This window comes from Xenopus laevis, chromosome 1S (assembly GCF_017654675.1).
Source record: "Xenopus laevis strain J_2021 chromosome 1S, Xenopus_laevis_v10.1, whole genome shotgun sequence".
Taxonomy (NCBI): Eukaryota; Metazoa; Chordata; class Amphibia; order Anura; family Pipidae; genus Xenopus; species Xenopus laevis.
In genome coordinates, this window is record NC_054372.1 from 9,468,460 (window position 1) to 9,487,175 (window position 18,716).

Below are 18,716 nucleotides of genomic sequence, written 5' to 3' on the forward strand. Positions count from 1 at the left end.
ACCAGTTATCTAGGAAAACGAGAAACTTGACTTGTTTCGTATGATATTCAGTGCGTCTATAGCTGGGGACAATGTGACCAATATTGGCAGAAGACTTGGATATCCGTCGGCTCATTGATCGAGCGCCTTTGAAGGCAACCGAAAATCGGCCACTATTCGCTCTGAATCATCAGATACAGGTAGAATTCTATTGTTTCTACTTAAATATCGGACAAATTCAGCTCTAGCAGTAAGAGGCCGATTTATCAAAGGTCGAATTCAAGTGAATTTTTTTTAAAGTTGAATATACTCACAATTGGACTGGGAGGTTATTTAAGAAAAAAATTTAATGTCGAATATTAGATCGAATGGTTCCGACCCAAAAATTCGAATTGTATTTGATTCATACAAAGAGTTTTCTCCCGAAAAGAAAAATTTAATGGCAGGAATGTTTTGTTTAGGATGCCAAAACATAAAAGGGAAAAATCACCATCATTACTCTTCGGAGCAGATTAATTAAGTGTAATTCAAAGTGGGGGTGAGGTCCATTTGCAAGTAAGTCAGTAGCTCAGGTTTTGATAAAAATAAAAAGACTTTATAAGGACCTACAAGAAGCCTAACGCGTTTGGGCACTTACTCATAGGCTCAGATTTATTAAGGTTCAAATTGTAATTTCTAATTTTCGAATAGGATTTTTGGTCAAAACTCACAAATTTGAGTTGGTAAAAATACAAACTTATATCTGGACCCTCGGAACAACTCAAATTCAACAATTCACCACCTAAAACCTGCCGAGTTCATGTAGAGGTCAATGGCAGTGACCCATTTGATGATGTTTATAGCCTTCCTGACATTCAAGTTTTTTTTCTTTTCGTTTTTTTTTTCCCGGAGAAAAAACTAGATTCGAGTTTAGTCTAATTCGATTTGATTCGAGTTCTCGGGTCGGTAATTTTTGTTCGAGTTTTAGACGTTCAAGTTTTTTCTTAAATAACTTCCCATTCGAGTTGTGAGTATATTTGAATTTATTAGAGTAAAAAAATATAAATGAATTCAAATAAATTTGAAATTCGACCTTTGATAAATCTGCCCCTTAATCTATACAGTGTATTTGTAAATGGTTCTTAGAGCGCTGCTCTTTATAGTGACCAAAACACAAGTTACTCCAATCCATAGATTTAAGGAGCTGAAGTACGACCAAGAGACATTGTACAAGTCTTATTCAAGGGAAGCTTGAGGTCACCTACATATATACTCGCTCCCAGTTCATCTGTATTTGAAATGAAACCGAAAACAAGTAAATAAAAACAGTTTATTAAATCATTCAGACTTGAAAAAAGTCAACATTATCGAATGCACTTAAATGTTCTCATTTCGTAACAAGTGTTCTGTACAGAACAACCCCAAACGGATTGACTTGACATAAATTAAACAAGACGAGAACGCACAACGGAAAGAAACATATTTACACGAGACGCGTTGTTAAACGTATAAACCCAATAACCGGTTTCCCAGCCTGTAAGACGTTTAAGAAGTCGTCAAAGCAAGTCAACCGAGACACAGCAGCAACAGGTACACAGAAATAAATTCATGACAAACAAAGGAAAATGGAAAAAAACACATTAATCCTGTCCCATGATTGGGCTTACCAGAGGCTTCAGAAAAGGATTTGCTCTTTCCAGGTCACATGATTAAACAGAAGTGCAAGTCACAAGCATTTAGAGAAAAACTTCATGGTTATTTCTTTGAAAAGGAGTTCATGATCATCAGCAACTTCTACGCTTTCCTTAAAGGACAAAGAAACCTTCATAAATGATTATTTCCCATCGGAATAGGTGCTTTAAAACAAGCAAAACACCTTTCTATGCAGCATCTTTATATTCCAACCTTCCCTACAGCTCAGCGAGAAAGCTTTGATTGTCAAGGAGCAGGAGAACATCACTTCCACTGAACTGGCGCCCAATCTATGTTAACACCCAACGTCTTGAGCAAAGATGATTTCCTTCTAGTGATGACTAGAGGCCAGAAGGTGAATACATATGATGCAATGCTTGGAAGGAGAGTGACATCACTGGATACATATGATGCAATGCTTGGAAGGAGAGTGACATCACTGGATACCAGATGGCAGCTGTATTCATAGAAATAAAGCTCTATCTTCAAAGGCTGATTAAAAAAAATTGATGTTTTGGGCAGTTAAAATGTAGTGTTTGGAAAAGGGTTTGGAGGGACATGGTCATTTAAAGGCAAGATAACTTTCACTTGGGCTTAGTGTTGGGCCGTTCAGTTTTTAAGCCCAACTTAAATTAGTTCACGTTAAAATGGGAGATTCGTTTTTCCTCTTGAAGACTCTTGTCAATTAATCTGTCTCTCATAGACAGCAAGGTTATAACTGAATGAACAGCGGTATATCTGCATGATAGAGACCTGCAAGAATGTTAAAATATATTGTGCAGCCCTCCATATACAGATAAACTACATCCCCCAGCATTTTCTAGCAGCAGCTACAGTAGATGAACAGGAATGATATCTTTGAAATGAAATCAGCGGTGTTCTAAAAACAAGATGGCGGGTAAAGCTAAAAAAAAAAAAACCACCACAAAAAGAAATTCCTTTTGCTGACTTAAAACAATAAAAAGCTAAAAACAATAGCTATGACTTGATACATGATCCTTTGCTCACGGATTTGACATTGGATTACAGTCAAAGCACAATGCTTTCCTTATTTACCATTAGCTCTAGAAAAATATTTGTTCTATTTTACAAATTCCACATTTTTTCCCCTTTTGCTCTGCACTTCAAAGGCTTGTGCTTTCCATCAAGTAAAAATATAAATATAAAAAGGCAAGGATCCATTGCTAGCCAGTCACCTGAGGAAGAGTAACAGGGCTGAAGGGCACAAGGTATTAAGGTTTTAACCCAAGCACTTTGTATTGCTCTTACTACGCTAAGCCAATCATATTGGAGTTACAGTGGCGCAACAATCGCCTGCTTCATGTTCTTCATACGCTTTGCGGGGGAAACGTCAGCCCACTGAAGCAGGAGGAGCTATAAAGTGGTGCAAATTGGTGCAATCCATTCACTTGCTGGACTGCCTGAAAGTCTTTATACCGGAAGCGCTTAAGGAACGAGACCTCTGTCTGAGGGCCAGCTTCCCAAGAAGGTCAATGCTGTCAAACACAGGGTTCTCAATGATTTCTTCAACCTCCGGCCTTTCATTTGGGTTATGAGATAGCATGTGCAGTACCATTTTTTGCTGCAAATAGAGAAGGACATAATATTAGTCTTACAGTGGAGAGTGAGTGTGTCACTGGTCTGAAGCCAAATAAACCTGGCTTTTTTAATACAAAAGAGGTACAAGGAACAGTACCCAGTGTTGATAAACGACCCCCGCTGGGTCTTTTCCCTGCACCCAAGTCTGCTGTCCCAGCTTCAGAATAATGGGAACAGGCAAAGTGGGCAAGTGTAATAACAGCATAAATATTAGGGATGCACCGAGTCCACTATTTTGGATTCGGCCGAACATCCAAATCCTTCGCAAAAGATTAGGACAAATACCGAACAGAATCCTAATTAATTCTAATCCTAATCTTTTGCGAAGGATTTGGGGGTTCGGCCAAATCCAAAATAGGGTGGGAAGGGGAAAACATTTTTTTACTTCCTTGTTTTGTGACAAAAAGTCACGTGATATCCCTCCCCTAATTTGAATATGCAAATTAGGATTCAGATTCGGTTCAATCGGCCAGAAGGATTCGGCCGAATTCGAATCCTGCTGAAAAAGGCCGAATCCTGGATTCGGTGCATCCCTAATATAAATGGTGCTATAAAAGGTGGAACATATTGTTACAAAGAAAACACCAAGAAGTGCTTTATAACAAGTCCATATAACAAATAATAAAAAGAGAAATAAGCAGAATGTAACAACAGGATTACAATATAAAGTAAAATCTATTTAAAGTGATACGGACAATCGGTATCAGTAAATAGAAGCTGCATGTTAAATTTAATTAGGGATGCATCGAATCCAGGATTCGAGCAGGATTTGGCCTTTTGGCCTCTGCCCGGCCGAACGGGATCCTAATTTGCATATGCAAATTAGGGGCAGGGAGGGAAATCGCGTGACTTTTTCACAAAACAAGGAAGTAAAAAATGTTTTCCCCTTCCCAGCCCTAATTTGATTATGCAAATTAGTATTCGGTTTCGGTATTTTGAATCTTTCGCAAAGGATTCGGCGATTCCAAAATAGTGGATTAGGTGCATCCCTAAATATAATCAGCTAAAAGCTCCCCAAAGCCGCCCCCAGCACGGCGAACCTTAGTAACGGCGACCCTCCGTCAACATTAAATCATCTTGCGGAGTTGTTTCAGTCACGCTGGGCTGGGGGAGGCAAGATCCCTAGATAGTCTAATTACTTATGAAAACAGGACTCCAGCCTATGGAGGGATCGTGCTACCCCCAGTCCAGCATGACTGAGAAAGATGATTTAGTTACTAAGGCTTGCCAGACTTTAAGTAGTAGGCTGGAGTTCTATTTCACTTATTTTACAGGTTTACAAATAGGGCCCCGGTTGTGCCTTGGAATATACCTGGCTCTTGGAAAAGTGTAACAATTCTGAACACCACGGGACAGAAATTGATTTTGCAGATTAAGTATTACATAAAAACATTAAGCAGTGGTGAGTTTACCTCGGTGGCATATCGCTCTGTAAATAGTTCTGGGAACTTCAAGTCGCGTAATTCTGTTAATACCTAACAAAAAAGAGAAAGGGAAAAGTTTGAGAATGGCGTGGTCATTCAGATTAATTAAATTCTGAAAGGCGTGTTAAGCAGTTTGTAATATCTTGTACACAGTACTATATGTGCTTTACTCTACAGCCATGTGTGGGGAAAGACTAAAGGAAATCCCTTCTGTGTCTGATGATCCCCAGGGAGTAGCAAAATAACATAAAATACATTTCTAATAATGGTTTGTTTCATGTGTCTGTGCTTTCACATGGCTCTTACTGAGCAGTGCAATAGTATAGTAATACAGACCAGTATTATGCAGAGCTCTTAATTAGGTTGATTGCTAATTTCTACAAAATAAGGCTCTAATAAAATATATTTTCTGAAGACTTAAAAAAAAAAAAAAAAAGTAAAATAATTCTGTAATACAAATATCCATGTAGGTAGTGTAAAAGCCATAACATAGGTGAAAATAAGGCTTTTATTCAATTAAAGCTGAACGTCTGCAGTTCAACTGCATCTGAGTTGTTTCATTTAAAATTCATTGTGGTAATGTACAGAATCATATTCCATAGCATTCTACAAAACAAACAGTTTCTTGTCAGCACTTTCAGTCCTATTACTAAACTCGAAATGCTTCAGGACCTTCCCAACAGAGCACAGACTGAAGCAGGGGCGATCCTTAACCCTTGGCCACCCTGAGGCAGCCTTTGTTCTGCCTCCCACCTCTCCCCTCACGTTTACAAGAGGAGTCCCGGAAGTTGTTGGGGGGGGGGGTCGGAAGAGATGCCTTAAATAATCCCCTCCTCACTAATCTACCATGAGCCAACTGTCTGGGTATTCTACTTACACAATTATATGCTGCACAGTGACAAGTCCTAACCCATCGGGAACACTTAGAAAGTATGTACTTACTCTGACTCGCTCCATCTGTGTGCTAAATGGGTATAAAAGCTCAAACAAGATCAGCCCAAGGGAGAAGATATCCACTTTGTGGGAATAGCTTTGGCCAAAAATCTAGAAACAGAAAAGCAAAAGAGACACCAATGTCAAAATAAGAAGCATGTTGTTATGAAATTCAGCAGCAACCACAATAAAAAGGGTAACAGGTAAATCTTATCAGGATGCAGTATACATGGAAAGAGAACGGAGCAAATGCAAGTGTCAGATACTTTGCTTGCCGATTCATTGTCACTGTTATCACATCTGAACTTACAATAAACAAGAAAGGAATTGCAGGGGAAAGTACAACAGGATGATGTTGAAGGATAAGAGATGTAGAGTCTTTGGGTGAAATGTTTCTTTACCTGCTCGGGGCTCATATACAGTTTAGTTCCCACTTGACCTGTATGACGGGCATATGCTGGCATTGGTGTTAAAACGGTTTCTTCATCTTCTTCTTGGTCCATTGCAGTCACCAGCCCAAAATCTCCTACTTTAACTACATCGTCTACTGTAAAAAATATATTGGAAGGCTGGAGAGGGGAGAAAAAACAAAACAGAAATCATTTTAAACAAATATATTTTGTCAGGTCCCATAATCTTTCACTTGAAAGGGTTGGTTCACCTTTAGGGTCAGGGCACACAGGCAGAATAGGGGAGATTAGTCGCCCGGCGACAAACCTCCTTTTCTTCGGGGCGACCAATATCCATGAACTGCCTCCCGCTGGCTAAAATATAATCGCTGGCAGGATGGCACTCTGAGTGATTTGTTTTCCATAGTCGTCCGAAGTTTCCTCACAAATCTAATCTGCCTGAGTCCCCTGACCTTAAGATAACTTCACAGCAACTTTGCAATTGTTTTTTGTTTTGTTTTTTTTAACTATTTGCCTTCCTCGAACTCTTTCCATAATTAATTATTTTAATTATTTGCCTTCCTCAAACTTTCCTTAATTATTTTAATTATTTGCCTTGATCAAACTCTTTCCTTAATTAATTATTGTTTTAATTTGCCTTCCTCAAACTCTTTCCTTAATTATTATTTTTATTATTTGCCTTCCTCGGAGGAAGGAAAATAATTTAAAGAATTATTAAGGAGTTAGAGGAAGGCAAAAAATAAATATAATAATTAAGGAAAGAGTTAGAGGAAGGCAAATAATTATTAAGGAGTCAAACTCTTTCCTTAAATTATTATTTCAATTATTTGCCTTCCTCGAACTCTTGCCTTAATTTTAATTATTGCATGTAAAGGCAAAAAAATAAAAACCCATTTTTACTTTCTCTATTGAAAAAGAAACCTATGTCCAACATACTTTAATTAAAAAATGTGTACTGTTTTTATAAGAAACCTGACTGTATGCAGCGAAATTCTCCCTTCATTTACTGCTGTGGATAGGAATTGTCAGACGGTCCCTAACTGCTCTGCAGGGAAACAATCATACTTATGAACAGCAGGGGGAGCCCCCGCCTTACTTCCCAGCCATACAGAACTCAAGCAGCTTTGTTTGTCTCCCTGTAGAGCAGTCGGCGACTGTGTAGAGATTTGTATTGGATTTTATTTTTGCCTTTACATCCCCTTTACTGTTTTCAACTCCAGCTGCAGGGACAAAGATCATGGTGCCAGATTTAAACAGATAAATTAAAGATTATTTTGCTGCAGCCACTGGTTCTGCAGACTTGGAGAAAGTTTGTATTAAACAATATAAAAACTATAAAATCCACATAAGATTACATGACAACACAGGACCCAGTGCAGTCTGTATATTCTGATTATTAATCAGTCTTGTTGTATCGGCTTCTGGCAGATATTATTTGACTTGTGCTGTTTTGATAATTTAGAATATAAGCAGCTCAGACCACACTGAGCATGTGCACAGCCTTGGTCTTGCAAAGATGTTTAACAAAGTTACAAGATGGTGACCCCCTGTGGCCAACTTTGAAAGCATAAATCATTTGTTTGATTAGGTTTGTGGTGCAGTAAGTTCATGTTTATATTTAGTATACAAAATACAGCATTTCTAGCCTTATTCTATTTTAGACTTTACTTCCCTTCTGCTCCCGCAGAATCCTGTACTGAAATCTGTTTCTCAAAAGAGCAAACAGATTTTTTTATATTTAATTTTGAAATATGACATGGGGCTAGACATTTTCAGTTTCCCAGCTGCCCCAGTCATGTGACTTGTGCTCTGATAAATTTCAGTCACTCTTTACTGCAAGTTGAAATCATATCACCTCCTCCCTCCCCCCTACACCCCAATATTAGAACTAAAAAAAAAAATACACTTGCTGGTTCAGAAATTAAATGTTCTATTGTAGAGTGAATTATTTGCAGTGTAAACAGAGTAATTTAGAAATAAAAAATCATGAAAGAATCCCTTTAAAGGTACAAACCTTGAGATCCCTGTGCATAAGCCCTTTGCTGTGTAAAAACTCAACGGCTTCTGCAATCTGCAAAAATACATGAAGACTTTCCGCCTGAGGCCGCTCCTGTAGTGAGCAACGCACACTCATCCAGTCTTTTAGGTTCTCTTTACGGCACAGCTGCATCTGGATGTAGAGGTAAACCTTTGGGGAGCTGGGCTTTATACTTTCAGCAGCGTTTTTATTTAGATCAAGACATAAGGAGTTGGGCCTGGGAGGAGACTCAGATAAAGTGCTTGTGGAGGTGGGTTTGCTTTCATTAGAGTCTTGGCTTGCGCTCTCTCTTTCTGAAAACTCGCTATTCGTGATAAGGACTGAAACCTCTGCCTTGTCTACGTGGTTGGAAGAATTGTCACAACCAGAATCTTCAAAAACTATAGAAGATGATGTTCTTTCGGGTACCCCGATATCTGCCGCCGTACGAGGGCAATGTTCATACCAAATTCCTGTGTTCTCATCTTCAGAACCGTCATCTAAATCAAAGTCTGAAAGGCAACTGTCCTGCAGGTTTACCAGGGAAGACTCATTGAAAGCTTCGCTTCTGGACTGCCTGCGAGGTGATGCCTCCTCACTCTCCCCTTGCACAGCAATAAATGCAGAAGGCAGGTAGCTGTAGCTTTCCGACGGGGTGATTACTTCTACTTGCTCTTTCATTGAATATGGATCAACGCTCCGGACCTTTACAGAAGGACCATCCAGAGGGGTGGGAGAGCTTAGTGGCCAATCAGTGCTAAAAGAAAATACAAAAGAAGCAATAATGTATGACTTATTATAGATAGCCTTTTTTTTTATAAGAATGCCCCTTGTGAAGTACTGTATATACTCGAGTATAAGCTGACCCGAGTATAAGCCGAGGTACCTAATTTTACCTAGGAAAACTGTGTTGACTCAAGTATAAGCCTATACTATATACTTGCTATATAAGTGAAACAGAAAGTTATCAAAGATCAGTGCTCTCACGATTGAAAAAGTTAATTTCCGGTACCTAAATAAAAGATAACGAAATATAGTGTAGCCTGCTTCTTTCCAGGAGTTAATGAAACATCGGATCTACTCACAAAATAGATTCTTGAATGGCGGCTTATCACAGCAATTGTTATTGCAATGGTGCAGGGGAGAACCAGTTTTCTTAAATGTCTGGAAAAGAAGCTCTAATAGTGTAATATTGCCGGAGCTCAATATCAGAGCTCAATGCGCGATAAGGAACACCAAGATGGAGGCCATGGGATTTCTCTTTCGATTAATGGGACCGGCATGGAGGTGAGAGGATCCGGTCACATGCCTGTGAAACCCTGACGATAAATGCTGAAGTGAAGACGCCGCTGCCCTGTCCCTGGGCCTGTCGAGATGGAGAAGCGGCACTTCCAGGAGGACAATTCACGAGCTCCGGCAATATTACACTATTAGAGCTTCTTTTCCAGACATTTAAGAAAACTGGTTCTCCCTTGCACCATTGCAATAACAACTGCTGTGATAAGCCGACATTCAAGAATCTATTTTGTGAGTGGATCCGATGTTTCATTAACCCCTGGAAAGAAGTACGCTACACTATACAGTAGAACCCCGAATTTACTTTTTTCAGGGGGACCAGGGGAAAAAAAAGATGTAAAATCCGGGAAGATGTAAAATAAGGGAAATGTATTAAACACACATATATGTAAAGAAATAAGTATAGGAGCCATTTTTTTTTTATTTAAAAGTTCACATGTACTTCCCCCTTCAACACAGCTCACCATTTCCAACTAACGTAAAAAACGGGAAAAACACCCATAGAACTGTACTGAGGCTGGGAGGACCACAAAAAAGGGACGTAAAATCCGGGGACGTAAATTCGGGGTTATACTGTATTTCGTTATGTTTTATTTAGGTACCGGCAATTAACTTTTTCAATCGTGACCGCACCGATCTTTGATGCTTCACACTTTGGACATGCTGACTCGAGTATAAGCCGAGATAGACTTTTTCAGCACATTTTGAGTGCTGAAAAACTCGGCATATACTCGAATATATACGGTATTGTGCCATTTACTTGTAACAAGTGAATATATAGTGAAATTCCACATATTGATTTTTACTTTAACCTCAGGCTGAGGGGCCATCACATTGCATCACGTTACACTCACTAAACATATAACCCCCCCCCTTAACATCAGCTATACAGCCAATAGAAATGCCTCTATGGGGGGGGGGGAAATTCACAAAAGTGGCGATATTGAGACAAAATAAGATAAAAAGTGTCAGATTTGCCACCAAATTCACAAACCTCTATCTCCACTTTTGTGAATTTGTCTTTTTAAACAGACCGTTTTAAGATTTTGTCTTTTGCACAACATTTTATAGACATTTTTTCTGAATTTGCCTTTAGCCCTTACTACACCTGTCAGTCAGCCATCAAATTGGGGAATGAGTTTATTTTACCTAGGAAAATGACAATTTTTTTCAAGATAACCTGGGCTTTCTAAATCTACCTACAGGTTTGTGTAATTCCAATTATGTAACAAGATATAAGGGTCTAAATACAAGAAATGCCATTTTGTATAATACAGGGATTTGTATCAGAATTGTTTTATTATCTTAGGTCAAGTGTCTAATTGTTGCTAAAACTAAAAAAATGGCTGGAAGGCTTTACTTTTCCTTTAGATTATAAATTCACTCAAATTGCTAAAATTGGCCCATTCATTAAACTAAAACTAGAAAAATAATTCAAGTGCAAGTTAAAAACTTGTTACATATAAAATTGTATAAATTACACTTTTTTGGTTTAATCAGTGTTTGAATTGTTTTGTTATTGAGGCGTTTACAGCTATAGGGTTAGACAGAAACTTGTTCCGAGCATAAAATGTTAATCCCTATTAATATGCGAATTATTCCCCAATAAATTAGCTGCAAGGGGTGTGAAGTGAAGATTGGCTGAACCAATGCAGAGCAAGTGATCTCAGAATTGATCTGACACATGAGGAAGAGTTATACTGAGCTTCACTCCATTTTTAAAATGACGGGAGAGAATGTCGTTTAAAATGCAGTTTTTGAGCCATTTTTATGTCGTTTGAAAGACAAATTCATAAAAGTGTCTGTAAACGGTCTTTCTTTCACTAAAATATGAAGTGTCTGTTGAGTCGGAATTTAGGCAGATTTGGAGAAAGTATTTTACTCCTGTAATGGTTTCTCTCCACTTTTGTGAATTCCCCCTATGTCTTTATGTAGTGCTTTTCTTTCAAAACTGTTTTATTTTCCTTATCCATATAATATTGACATGCTATTTTGATTTTTCCTTATAACATTCAACTGTTCTCCTGCACAGAGGAGAATTATTATACATAGTGCATTTCAACGTGCGAAAGTATTGGTTTTATTCCAAGAGAAAGCTAAAGCAAAATATTAAAATTCTTTATACTTTTTGTCATTTTACCAATATGTCATGAAATAGTGAAAACAAACAAGAAAGATAAATGAAAAAGCCTTGCCAAAAGGAGTTTCATTCTATCGGACCTTTTATTTATTACCTTCCATCCTTTAACCACAGTTCATCCATCTTTTCCTGCCACAATTCTGGAGGTGCTTCCAACCATGCGTTGAAATAGCGCACGATGCCTGGGTGCTCTAGTTTGGCCAAGGCCTTTACCTCACGCATCACTTTCTCTCGAGCGAGTTCCCTGAAAACATGAGTGTGTTGATGAATTTTCCAATTGAATTATACAATATAAACGGAATAATAGGGCCCATATGATAAAGAAGGATATTGTAAAAGTCACTTCCATGATCATATAAAGGAATGAGGATGAAGGCCAAGCATCTTTATACAGGTCATGGAACCTCAAAATGAGCCTTTGCTGGATCCCTTTAAAAAGAAGAACACAAATGTACTATGTAAACACAAGGTCCATTTACCTATTTGGAAGGCGGATTCTCTTGATTGCGTAGTTACAGTCATCGACTTTGTTTCTGGCTTCAAACACCACTCCAAACCCTCCACGGCCGAGGCACTGAATGGGCTCAAAATCTGTGAGGTACCTGAGCAAATATTAAAAGAAACCTGTTAACAAGAGTCATACTGAAAGGAGGTATTGTTGTTTCTCCTACTCAATGTAACTGAATGTGTCTCAGTGGGACCTGGATTTTACTATTGAATGCTGTTTTTAGATCAACCAGGCAGCTGTTATCTTGTGTTAGGGAGCTGCTATCTGGTTACCTTCCCATTGTTCTGTTGTTAGGCTGCTGGAGGGGGGTGATATCACTCCAACATGCAGTACAGCAGTAAAGAGTGACTGAAGTTTATCAGAGCACAAGTCACATGACTGGAGGCAGCTGGGAAACTAACAATATGTCTAGCCCCATGTCAGATTTCAAAAATAAATATAAAAAAAATCTGTTTGCTCTTTTGAGAAATGGATTTCAGTGCAGAATTCTGCTGGAACAGCACTATTAACTGATGCGTTTTGAATTTAAAAAATTTAAATAAAAAGTCTTCCCATGACAGTATCCCTTTAAACAACTTTCATTGCATTTGATTAAGCAAAATGTGTGTAGCTCGTCCCTTAGGTAAAATCTGTATCCAGCTCAATGTTACTAAACGAATCTCTAACCAGCTCAATGTTACTAAACGAATATATATATAGCACTGTTGATGGGTGCAACTTACATTCATGTGTATTTAGAAAGTGCCAACCTACTCCACTGTGCTGTACTACATAAAAGTGAACACACACATTAAAAATAGACAGATACAAGAGTTAATATTAGAGGTGGACCCTAGACGCCACTTAGTTATAGGATGGCAACTTAACCATGGTCACTCCTCCATACTCAAGATAAAAATAGTTACTCTTAAAGCAATACCGCCTTAGGCATAGAGGCGGGACAGACAATTACTTTCACTTTCCATTCAGCACTTCCTAGATATCACTGTTCTCCCAACATTCCCCCGTTCTGTTAACCATTTAATTGTGTAGCCAGGACATGGGGATGGACATCAGGTCCCCCATTCTGGTGCACAAACAAGATTCTGAGATGATACAAGACTTGTCTTAATAACAGTGTCCACAAAATGGCTCCTGCCTGCTTGTTATAATTATTAAAGGGATACTGTCATGGGAAAAAAAAAATTTTCCAAAATGAATCAGTTAATAGTGCTGCTCCAGCAGAATTCTGCACTGAAATCCATTTCTCAAAAGAGCAAACAGATTTTTTTATATTCAATTTTGAAATCTGACATGGGGCTAGACATTTTGTCAATTTCCCAGCTGCCCCATGTCATGTGACTTGTGCTCTGATAAACTTCAATCACTCTTTACTGCTGTACTGCAAGTTGGAGTAATATCACCCCCTCCCTTTCCCCCCCCAGCAGCCAAACAAAAGAACAATGGGAAGGTAACCAGATAACAGCTCACTAACACAAGATAACAGCTGCCTGGTAGATCTAAGAACAACACTCAATAGTAAAAACCCATGTCCCACTGGGACACATTCAGTTACATTGAGAAGGAAAAACAGCAGCCTGCCAGAAAGCATTTCTCTCCTAAAGTGCAGGCACAAGTCACATGACATGGGGCAGCTGGGAAATGGACAAAATGTCTAGCCCCATGTCAGATTTCAAAATTGAATATAAAAAAATCTGTTTGCTCTTTTGAGAAATGGATTTCAATGCAGAATTCTGCTGGAGCAGCACTATTAACTGATTCATTTTGAAATTTTTTTTTTTTTCCCATGACAGTATCCCTTTAATTCCCAGACTGAAGGAAACAATATTCAAATAATTTATATAGTGTAATTAAAGTTAATTTTGCTTGACTACTGTGATAAAATAGGATTTTGAATAATTTTTTTCAATGACGGGTCCCCCACCACTCTCCATTCATTTCTATGGGATTTTGAAAGGCGTATTTATCAAAGGGTGAACTTTCACCCGTTGATAAATATCTTTTAAAAATCCCATAGAAATGAATGGAGAGTGGAATTTCACTCTCAAGGACTGTGGCAATCTCGAACTTCACTCTTTGATAAATATACACCCAAATATGTTCCTCTAAAAGCTGCCCCAGCCCTGAAAACCTTTGTGAAGCTGACCCTCCGACACTGCTAATGGAACTTCTGAACCGTTTCAGTGAAGCTGGGCTGGGGGCGGAGCAATCCTTCCATAGGCTGAAGTCTCGTTTTCATTTATAATTAGCCTACGGAAGGATCACGCAGCCCCCAGTCCAGCATCACTGAAACGGTTCAGAAGCTCCATTAGCATCCACTACATTAAATCATCTTCCTGAGTTGTTTCAGTCACGCTGGGCTGGGGGAGGCGCGATCCCTCCATAGGCGAATTACAAATAAAAACAGGACTCCAGCCTATGGAGGGATTGCGCCTCCCCTAGCCCAGCGTGACTGAAACAACTCAGGAAGATGATTTAATAGTGTCGGAGGGTCGCCTTTAGTAAGGTTCGCCAGGTTGGGGGGGGCTTTTAGCTGATTATATATCTAGTGCAGTTTCTTTTCACTGATACCGACACGTTCCTATTTTCATAGGAACGTGTCAGTTTCACTTTAAGCTTTACTTCTCCTTTAAGGGTTTGGCCCATCAGGAGAACTTTTGGTACTCCGACAATCCAGTCCAAACCCCCCATTATCAAGAAAGTAGAGAAGGTCTGAGCTACAAATAATTCAAAATACATTGCATTCGTGCAGAGTCTCCATTAGAAGAGACTGATTAACAGGCAAGCATAAATACCTACCGTGACACGTAGCCGCAATTCTTGTAGTCGCTCAAGTTGTCTTTCAGGTCTCCGTTTATAGCATCATATTTGCAGTCAGTTTGACACTGTGTCTCAGACTCTTTTCTCTTCTGATTGAAAAGGCACAAAACAGGAGAACACGTTCACAGATGAAAAGAATAGGTTTAAAGAAGTCGGGATTAGATACACTCGGGAGTTATGAAGCATTGCTGGATCACAGCATCACGTCCCCTTGCACATTTATATTTCATAAAGAATTCTTAAAGGGACATTTGCACAAAAATCAGCTGTTGATTGTTAATGCAGGTATGGGATCAGTTATCCTGAAACCCGTTATCCAGAAAGCTCCCAATTAATGCCCATCTCCCATAGACTCCATTTTAACCAAATAATCCAATTTTTTAAAGGGATCCCGTCATCGGAAAACATGTTTTTTTCAAAACACATCAGTTAATAGTGGTGTTCCAGCAGAATTCTGCACTGAAATCCATTTCTCAAAAGAGCAAACAGATTTTTTATATTCAATTTTGAAATCTGACATGGGGCTAGACATTTTGTCAATTTCCCAGCTGACCCTGGTCATGTGACTGCACTTTAGGAGAGAAGTACTTTCTGGCAGCCTGCTGTTTCTCCTACTCAATGTAACTGAAGGCGTCTCAGTGGGACATGGGTTTTTACTATTGAGTGTTGTTCTTAAATCTACCAGGCAGCTGTTATCTTGTGTTAGGGAACTTGCAGTACAGCAGTAAAGAGTGATTGAAGTTTATCAGAGCACAAGTCACATGACTTGGGGCAGCTGGGAAATTGACAATTATGTCTAGCCCCATGTCCGATTTCAAAATTGAATATAAAAAAAATCTGTTTGCTCTTTTGAGCAATGGATTTCAGTGCAGAATTCTGCGGGATCAGCACTATTAACCGATTCATTTTGAAACATTTTTTTTTTTTCCCATGACAGTATCCCTTTAAAAGGATTCCCCTTTTCTCTGTAATAATAAAACAGTAACTTGTACTTGATCCCAACTAAGATATAATAAATCCTTATTGCAGGCAAAATTTCATGTTTACATGATTTTCTAGTAGACTTAAGGTGTGAAGATCCAAATTACAGAAAGATACGTTATCCAGAAAGCTCCGAATTACAGAATGGCCATCTTCCATAGACTTCATTATAATCAAATAATCCAGATTTTAATAAAACTATTTCCTTTTTCTCTATAATAATAAAACCGTAACTTGTACTTGATCCCAACTAAGATATAATCAATCCTTATTGGATTTATTTAATGTTTACATGATTTTCTAGTAGACTTAAAGTATGGAGATCAAATTATGGAAAGATTCATTGTCCGGGGAAAAAAAAAAAGTCCTAAGCATTCTGGATAACTGGTCCCATACCCATACCTGGTCCCATACCTGTATATAGTTTATATTAAGGCAAGCAAACATCTACTAGAACGCATATAGATTTCTGTAAATACATTTATGGCAGAGTGGTACATTTGAGTACAGGTATGGGATCTGTTATCCGGAACCCCGTTATCCAGAAAGTTCCAAATTATGAAAAGGCCGTCTCCCACAGACTCCATTATAAACAAATATTCCAAATCTTTAAAAACAATATCCCTTTTCTCTGTAATATTAAAACAGTAGCTTGTACTGGATACAAACTAAGATACAATTAATCCTTATTGGAAGCAAAACCAGCCTATTGGGTTTATTTAATGTTTATATGATTTTCTAGTAGACTTAAGGTAAAAAACGGAAAAACCCAGGACCCGAGCATTCTGGATAACAGGTCCCATACCTGTACTGTCGAATAAAAATGTTTGCTTTAATGTAAAATAGAAGGATATAGCATATATGCCAAAAGAACTGGTTTATGATGGTCTAGCTGCTGGTTTCTTGAGTTAAGTAACAAAACACTTTAGAGTGTAACAAATGAGCAGCATTACTTACCCTGGCACTGCTTAGATTTGGTTGGAACAGCTTGCGCACAACATAAGTGGTGGCAGTGATACAGAACAGGATTGTGCCCACAATCTCCTTCCACCAGTGCAGGAGAAGGACTGGATCTTTCTTCCGAATGTTTTTGTAGTTTGGATTCTCCAAGATCCCAACAGTGATCTGAGTGCCTCGCTTGTTCCGTTCCCTCTTGTAGTAAGGCAAATAATACCCATTATCTAGAACACAAAGTTGAACAATGTTAAGATACAGCTTCTATTTACCACCAGGTAAGGTTAACTTAGACTTTTTTTCGGCATGCAAATGAGATGAATTCGAATATTTTGGCAGATTTGTTGGCAACATTGGGAGTTATAAAAAAAATTAATTAGGAGTTTTGTCAGAATAATAAATGAACAGGGTAAGTAGAGTACATGCCAAGGCTGGGTATAAAATACACCAGGAGTAGAGATAAAACAGCCCTCAAGCCTGCAAAATGTGCTATGTGTGTACAGCAATAATCAGTCTTTGCTCAAATCAGCTGCAGAAATTTTATATGCCCCGCCTCTTCAGAGCAGCTGTGGAAGGGAAAGGTATATAATCAGAATTGTCAATCAAGAGTTAAACTGCCAATAAGTTTCCAACTTGATGAGAAGAGACCAGGGTGCATGTATGGCAAGCTTAAAGGAACAGTTCAGTGTAAAAATAAAAACTGGGTAAATAGGCTGTGCAAAATAAAAAATGTTTACAATATAGTTAGTTAGGCAAAAATGTAATGTATAAAGGCTGGAGTGAGTGGATGTCTAACATAATAGCCAGAACACTACTTCCTGATTTGCAGCTCTCTAACTCTGAGTTAGTCAGTGACTTGAAGGGGGACCACATGAGACATAACTGATCAGTGAGTTTGTAATTGATCCTCAGCATTCAGCTCAGATTCAAAAGCAACAGTTATGACCCATGTGGCCTACCCTTAAGTCTTTGATTGGTTACTGCCTGGTAACCAATCAGTGGAAACCAAGAGTTCTGAAAAGGAGGAAGTAGTGTTCTGGCTATTATGTTAGACATCCAGTCACTCCAGCCTTTATACGTTACATTTTTGGCTAACTAACTATATTAGAAACATTTTTTATTTTGCACAGCCAGTTTTTATTTTTATAATGAACAATTCCTTTAAAGGAGAAGGTAAGCTACCAAAGCAGTTTATTGGCAATAGCCATAATAGTGCAAGCTATAAGACTATATTTATTCTGCAGAATGCTTTACCATACCTGAGTAATCAACTCTAGGAACGGTTTGTTTAGGATAGCAGCTGCCATATTATCTTGGTGTGACATCACTTCCTGCCCGAGTCTCTCCCTGCTCACTCATAGCTCTGGGCTCAGATTACAGCAGGGAGAGAGGAGGAAGAAGCAAACTGAGCATGCTCAAGCCCTAGCCCTGGAGGTTTAAGCTGAAAACAGGAAGTCTGATACAGAAGCCCATGTGTACACAATAGAAGAAAAGAAATGTGGTGTTTTTGACAGAGGACTCGGAGCAGCATTACTTTGAGGGTTTCTTTCTAATCAAGCTTACTTAATTTTAGCCTTTCCTTCTCCTTTAACCCAGCTGTTTTCATGGGGATGATGGGATAGATAGGAAGGGTACCAAAAATATAACAAAAAGTCGGTAAGGCCCTATTAAAGGAGAAACAAACTCGTAACATTACAAAAACCCTACCCCCCTAACATTTGTAGACCCTACTCTCCCCAGCCCCCCTAGGTGGTACTTTTTACTTGCCCCTCGGTGTAGATTCTGTCCCCGGCAGCCATCTTCTTTTCTTCGTTAAACCTCAGAAGCAGACCTTCGTTTTCGGTGCATGCGCAGTTGGAGTAATTTTCCAGACCTGAACAACTGCGCATGGGCCGAAAGTCGAGGAAATTTCCGTCAATTTTCGTGACTTTCGGCGCATACTCGTTCGGGACCGGAAAATTACTCCAATTGCACATGCGCCGAA

At 38.8% G+C, this 18,716-nt stretch overlaps 1 protein-coding gene across 3 annotated transcripts in view; it reads right to left on the reverse strand.

Annotated features, from left to right (window-relative positions):
* Window positions 1-1,274: 1,274 nt before the first annotated feature.
* eif2ak3.S (eukaryotic translation initiation factor 2 alpha kinase 3 S homeolog) overlaps window positions 1,275-18,716 on the reverse strand; it is a 45,233-nt gene continuing 27,791 nt past the window's right edge. For all 3 annotated transcript variants that reach the window (XM_018242993.2, XM_018242992.2, XM_018242994.2), the window contains 9 exons: window positions 16,736-16,959; window positions 14,777-14,886; window positions 11,949-12,071; window positions 11,564-11,713; window positions 8,031-8,790; window positions 6,008-6,175; window positions 5,616-5,717; window positions 4,662-4,724; window positions 1,275-3,232 (listed from right to left, as the gene is read on the reverse strand). In XM_018242993.2, coding sequence (XP_018098482.1) covers window positions 3,056-3,232; window positions 4,662-4,724; window positions 5,616-5,717; window positions 6,008-6,175; window positions 8,031-8,790; window positions 11,564-11,713; window positions 11,949-12,071; window positions 14,777-14,886; window positions 16,736-16,959 — 1,877 coding nt within the window. In that variant the 3' untranslated portion in view covers window positions 1,275-3,055. The remainder of the gene's footprint in view (window positions 3,233-4,661; window positions 4,725-5,615; window positions 5,718-6,007; window positions 6,176-8,030; window positions 8,791-11,563; window positions 11,714-11,948; window positions 12,072-14,776; window positions 14,887-16,735; window positions 16,960-18,716) is intronic.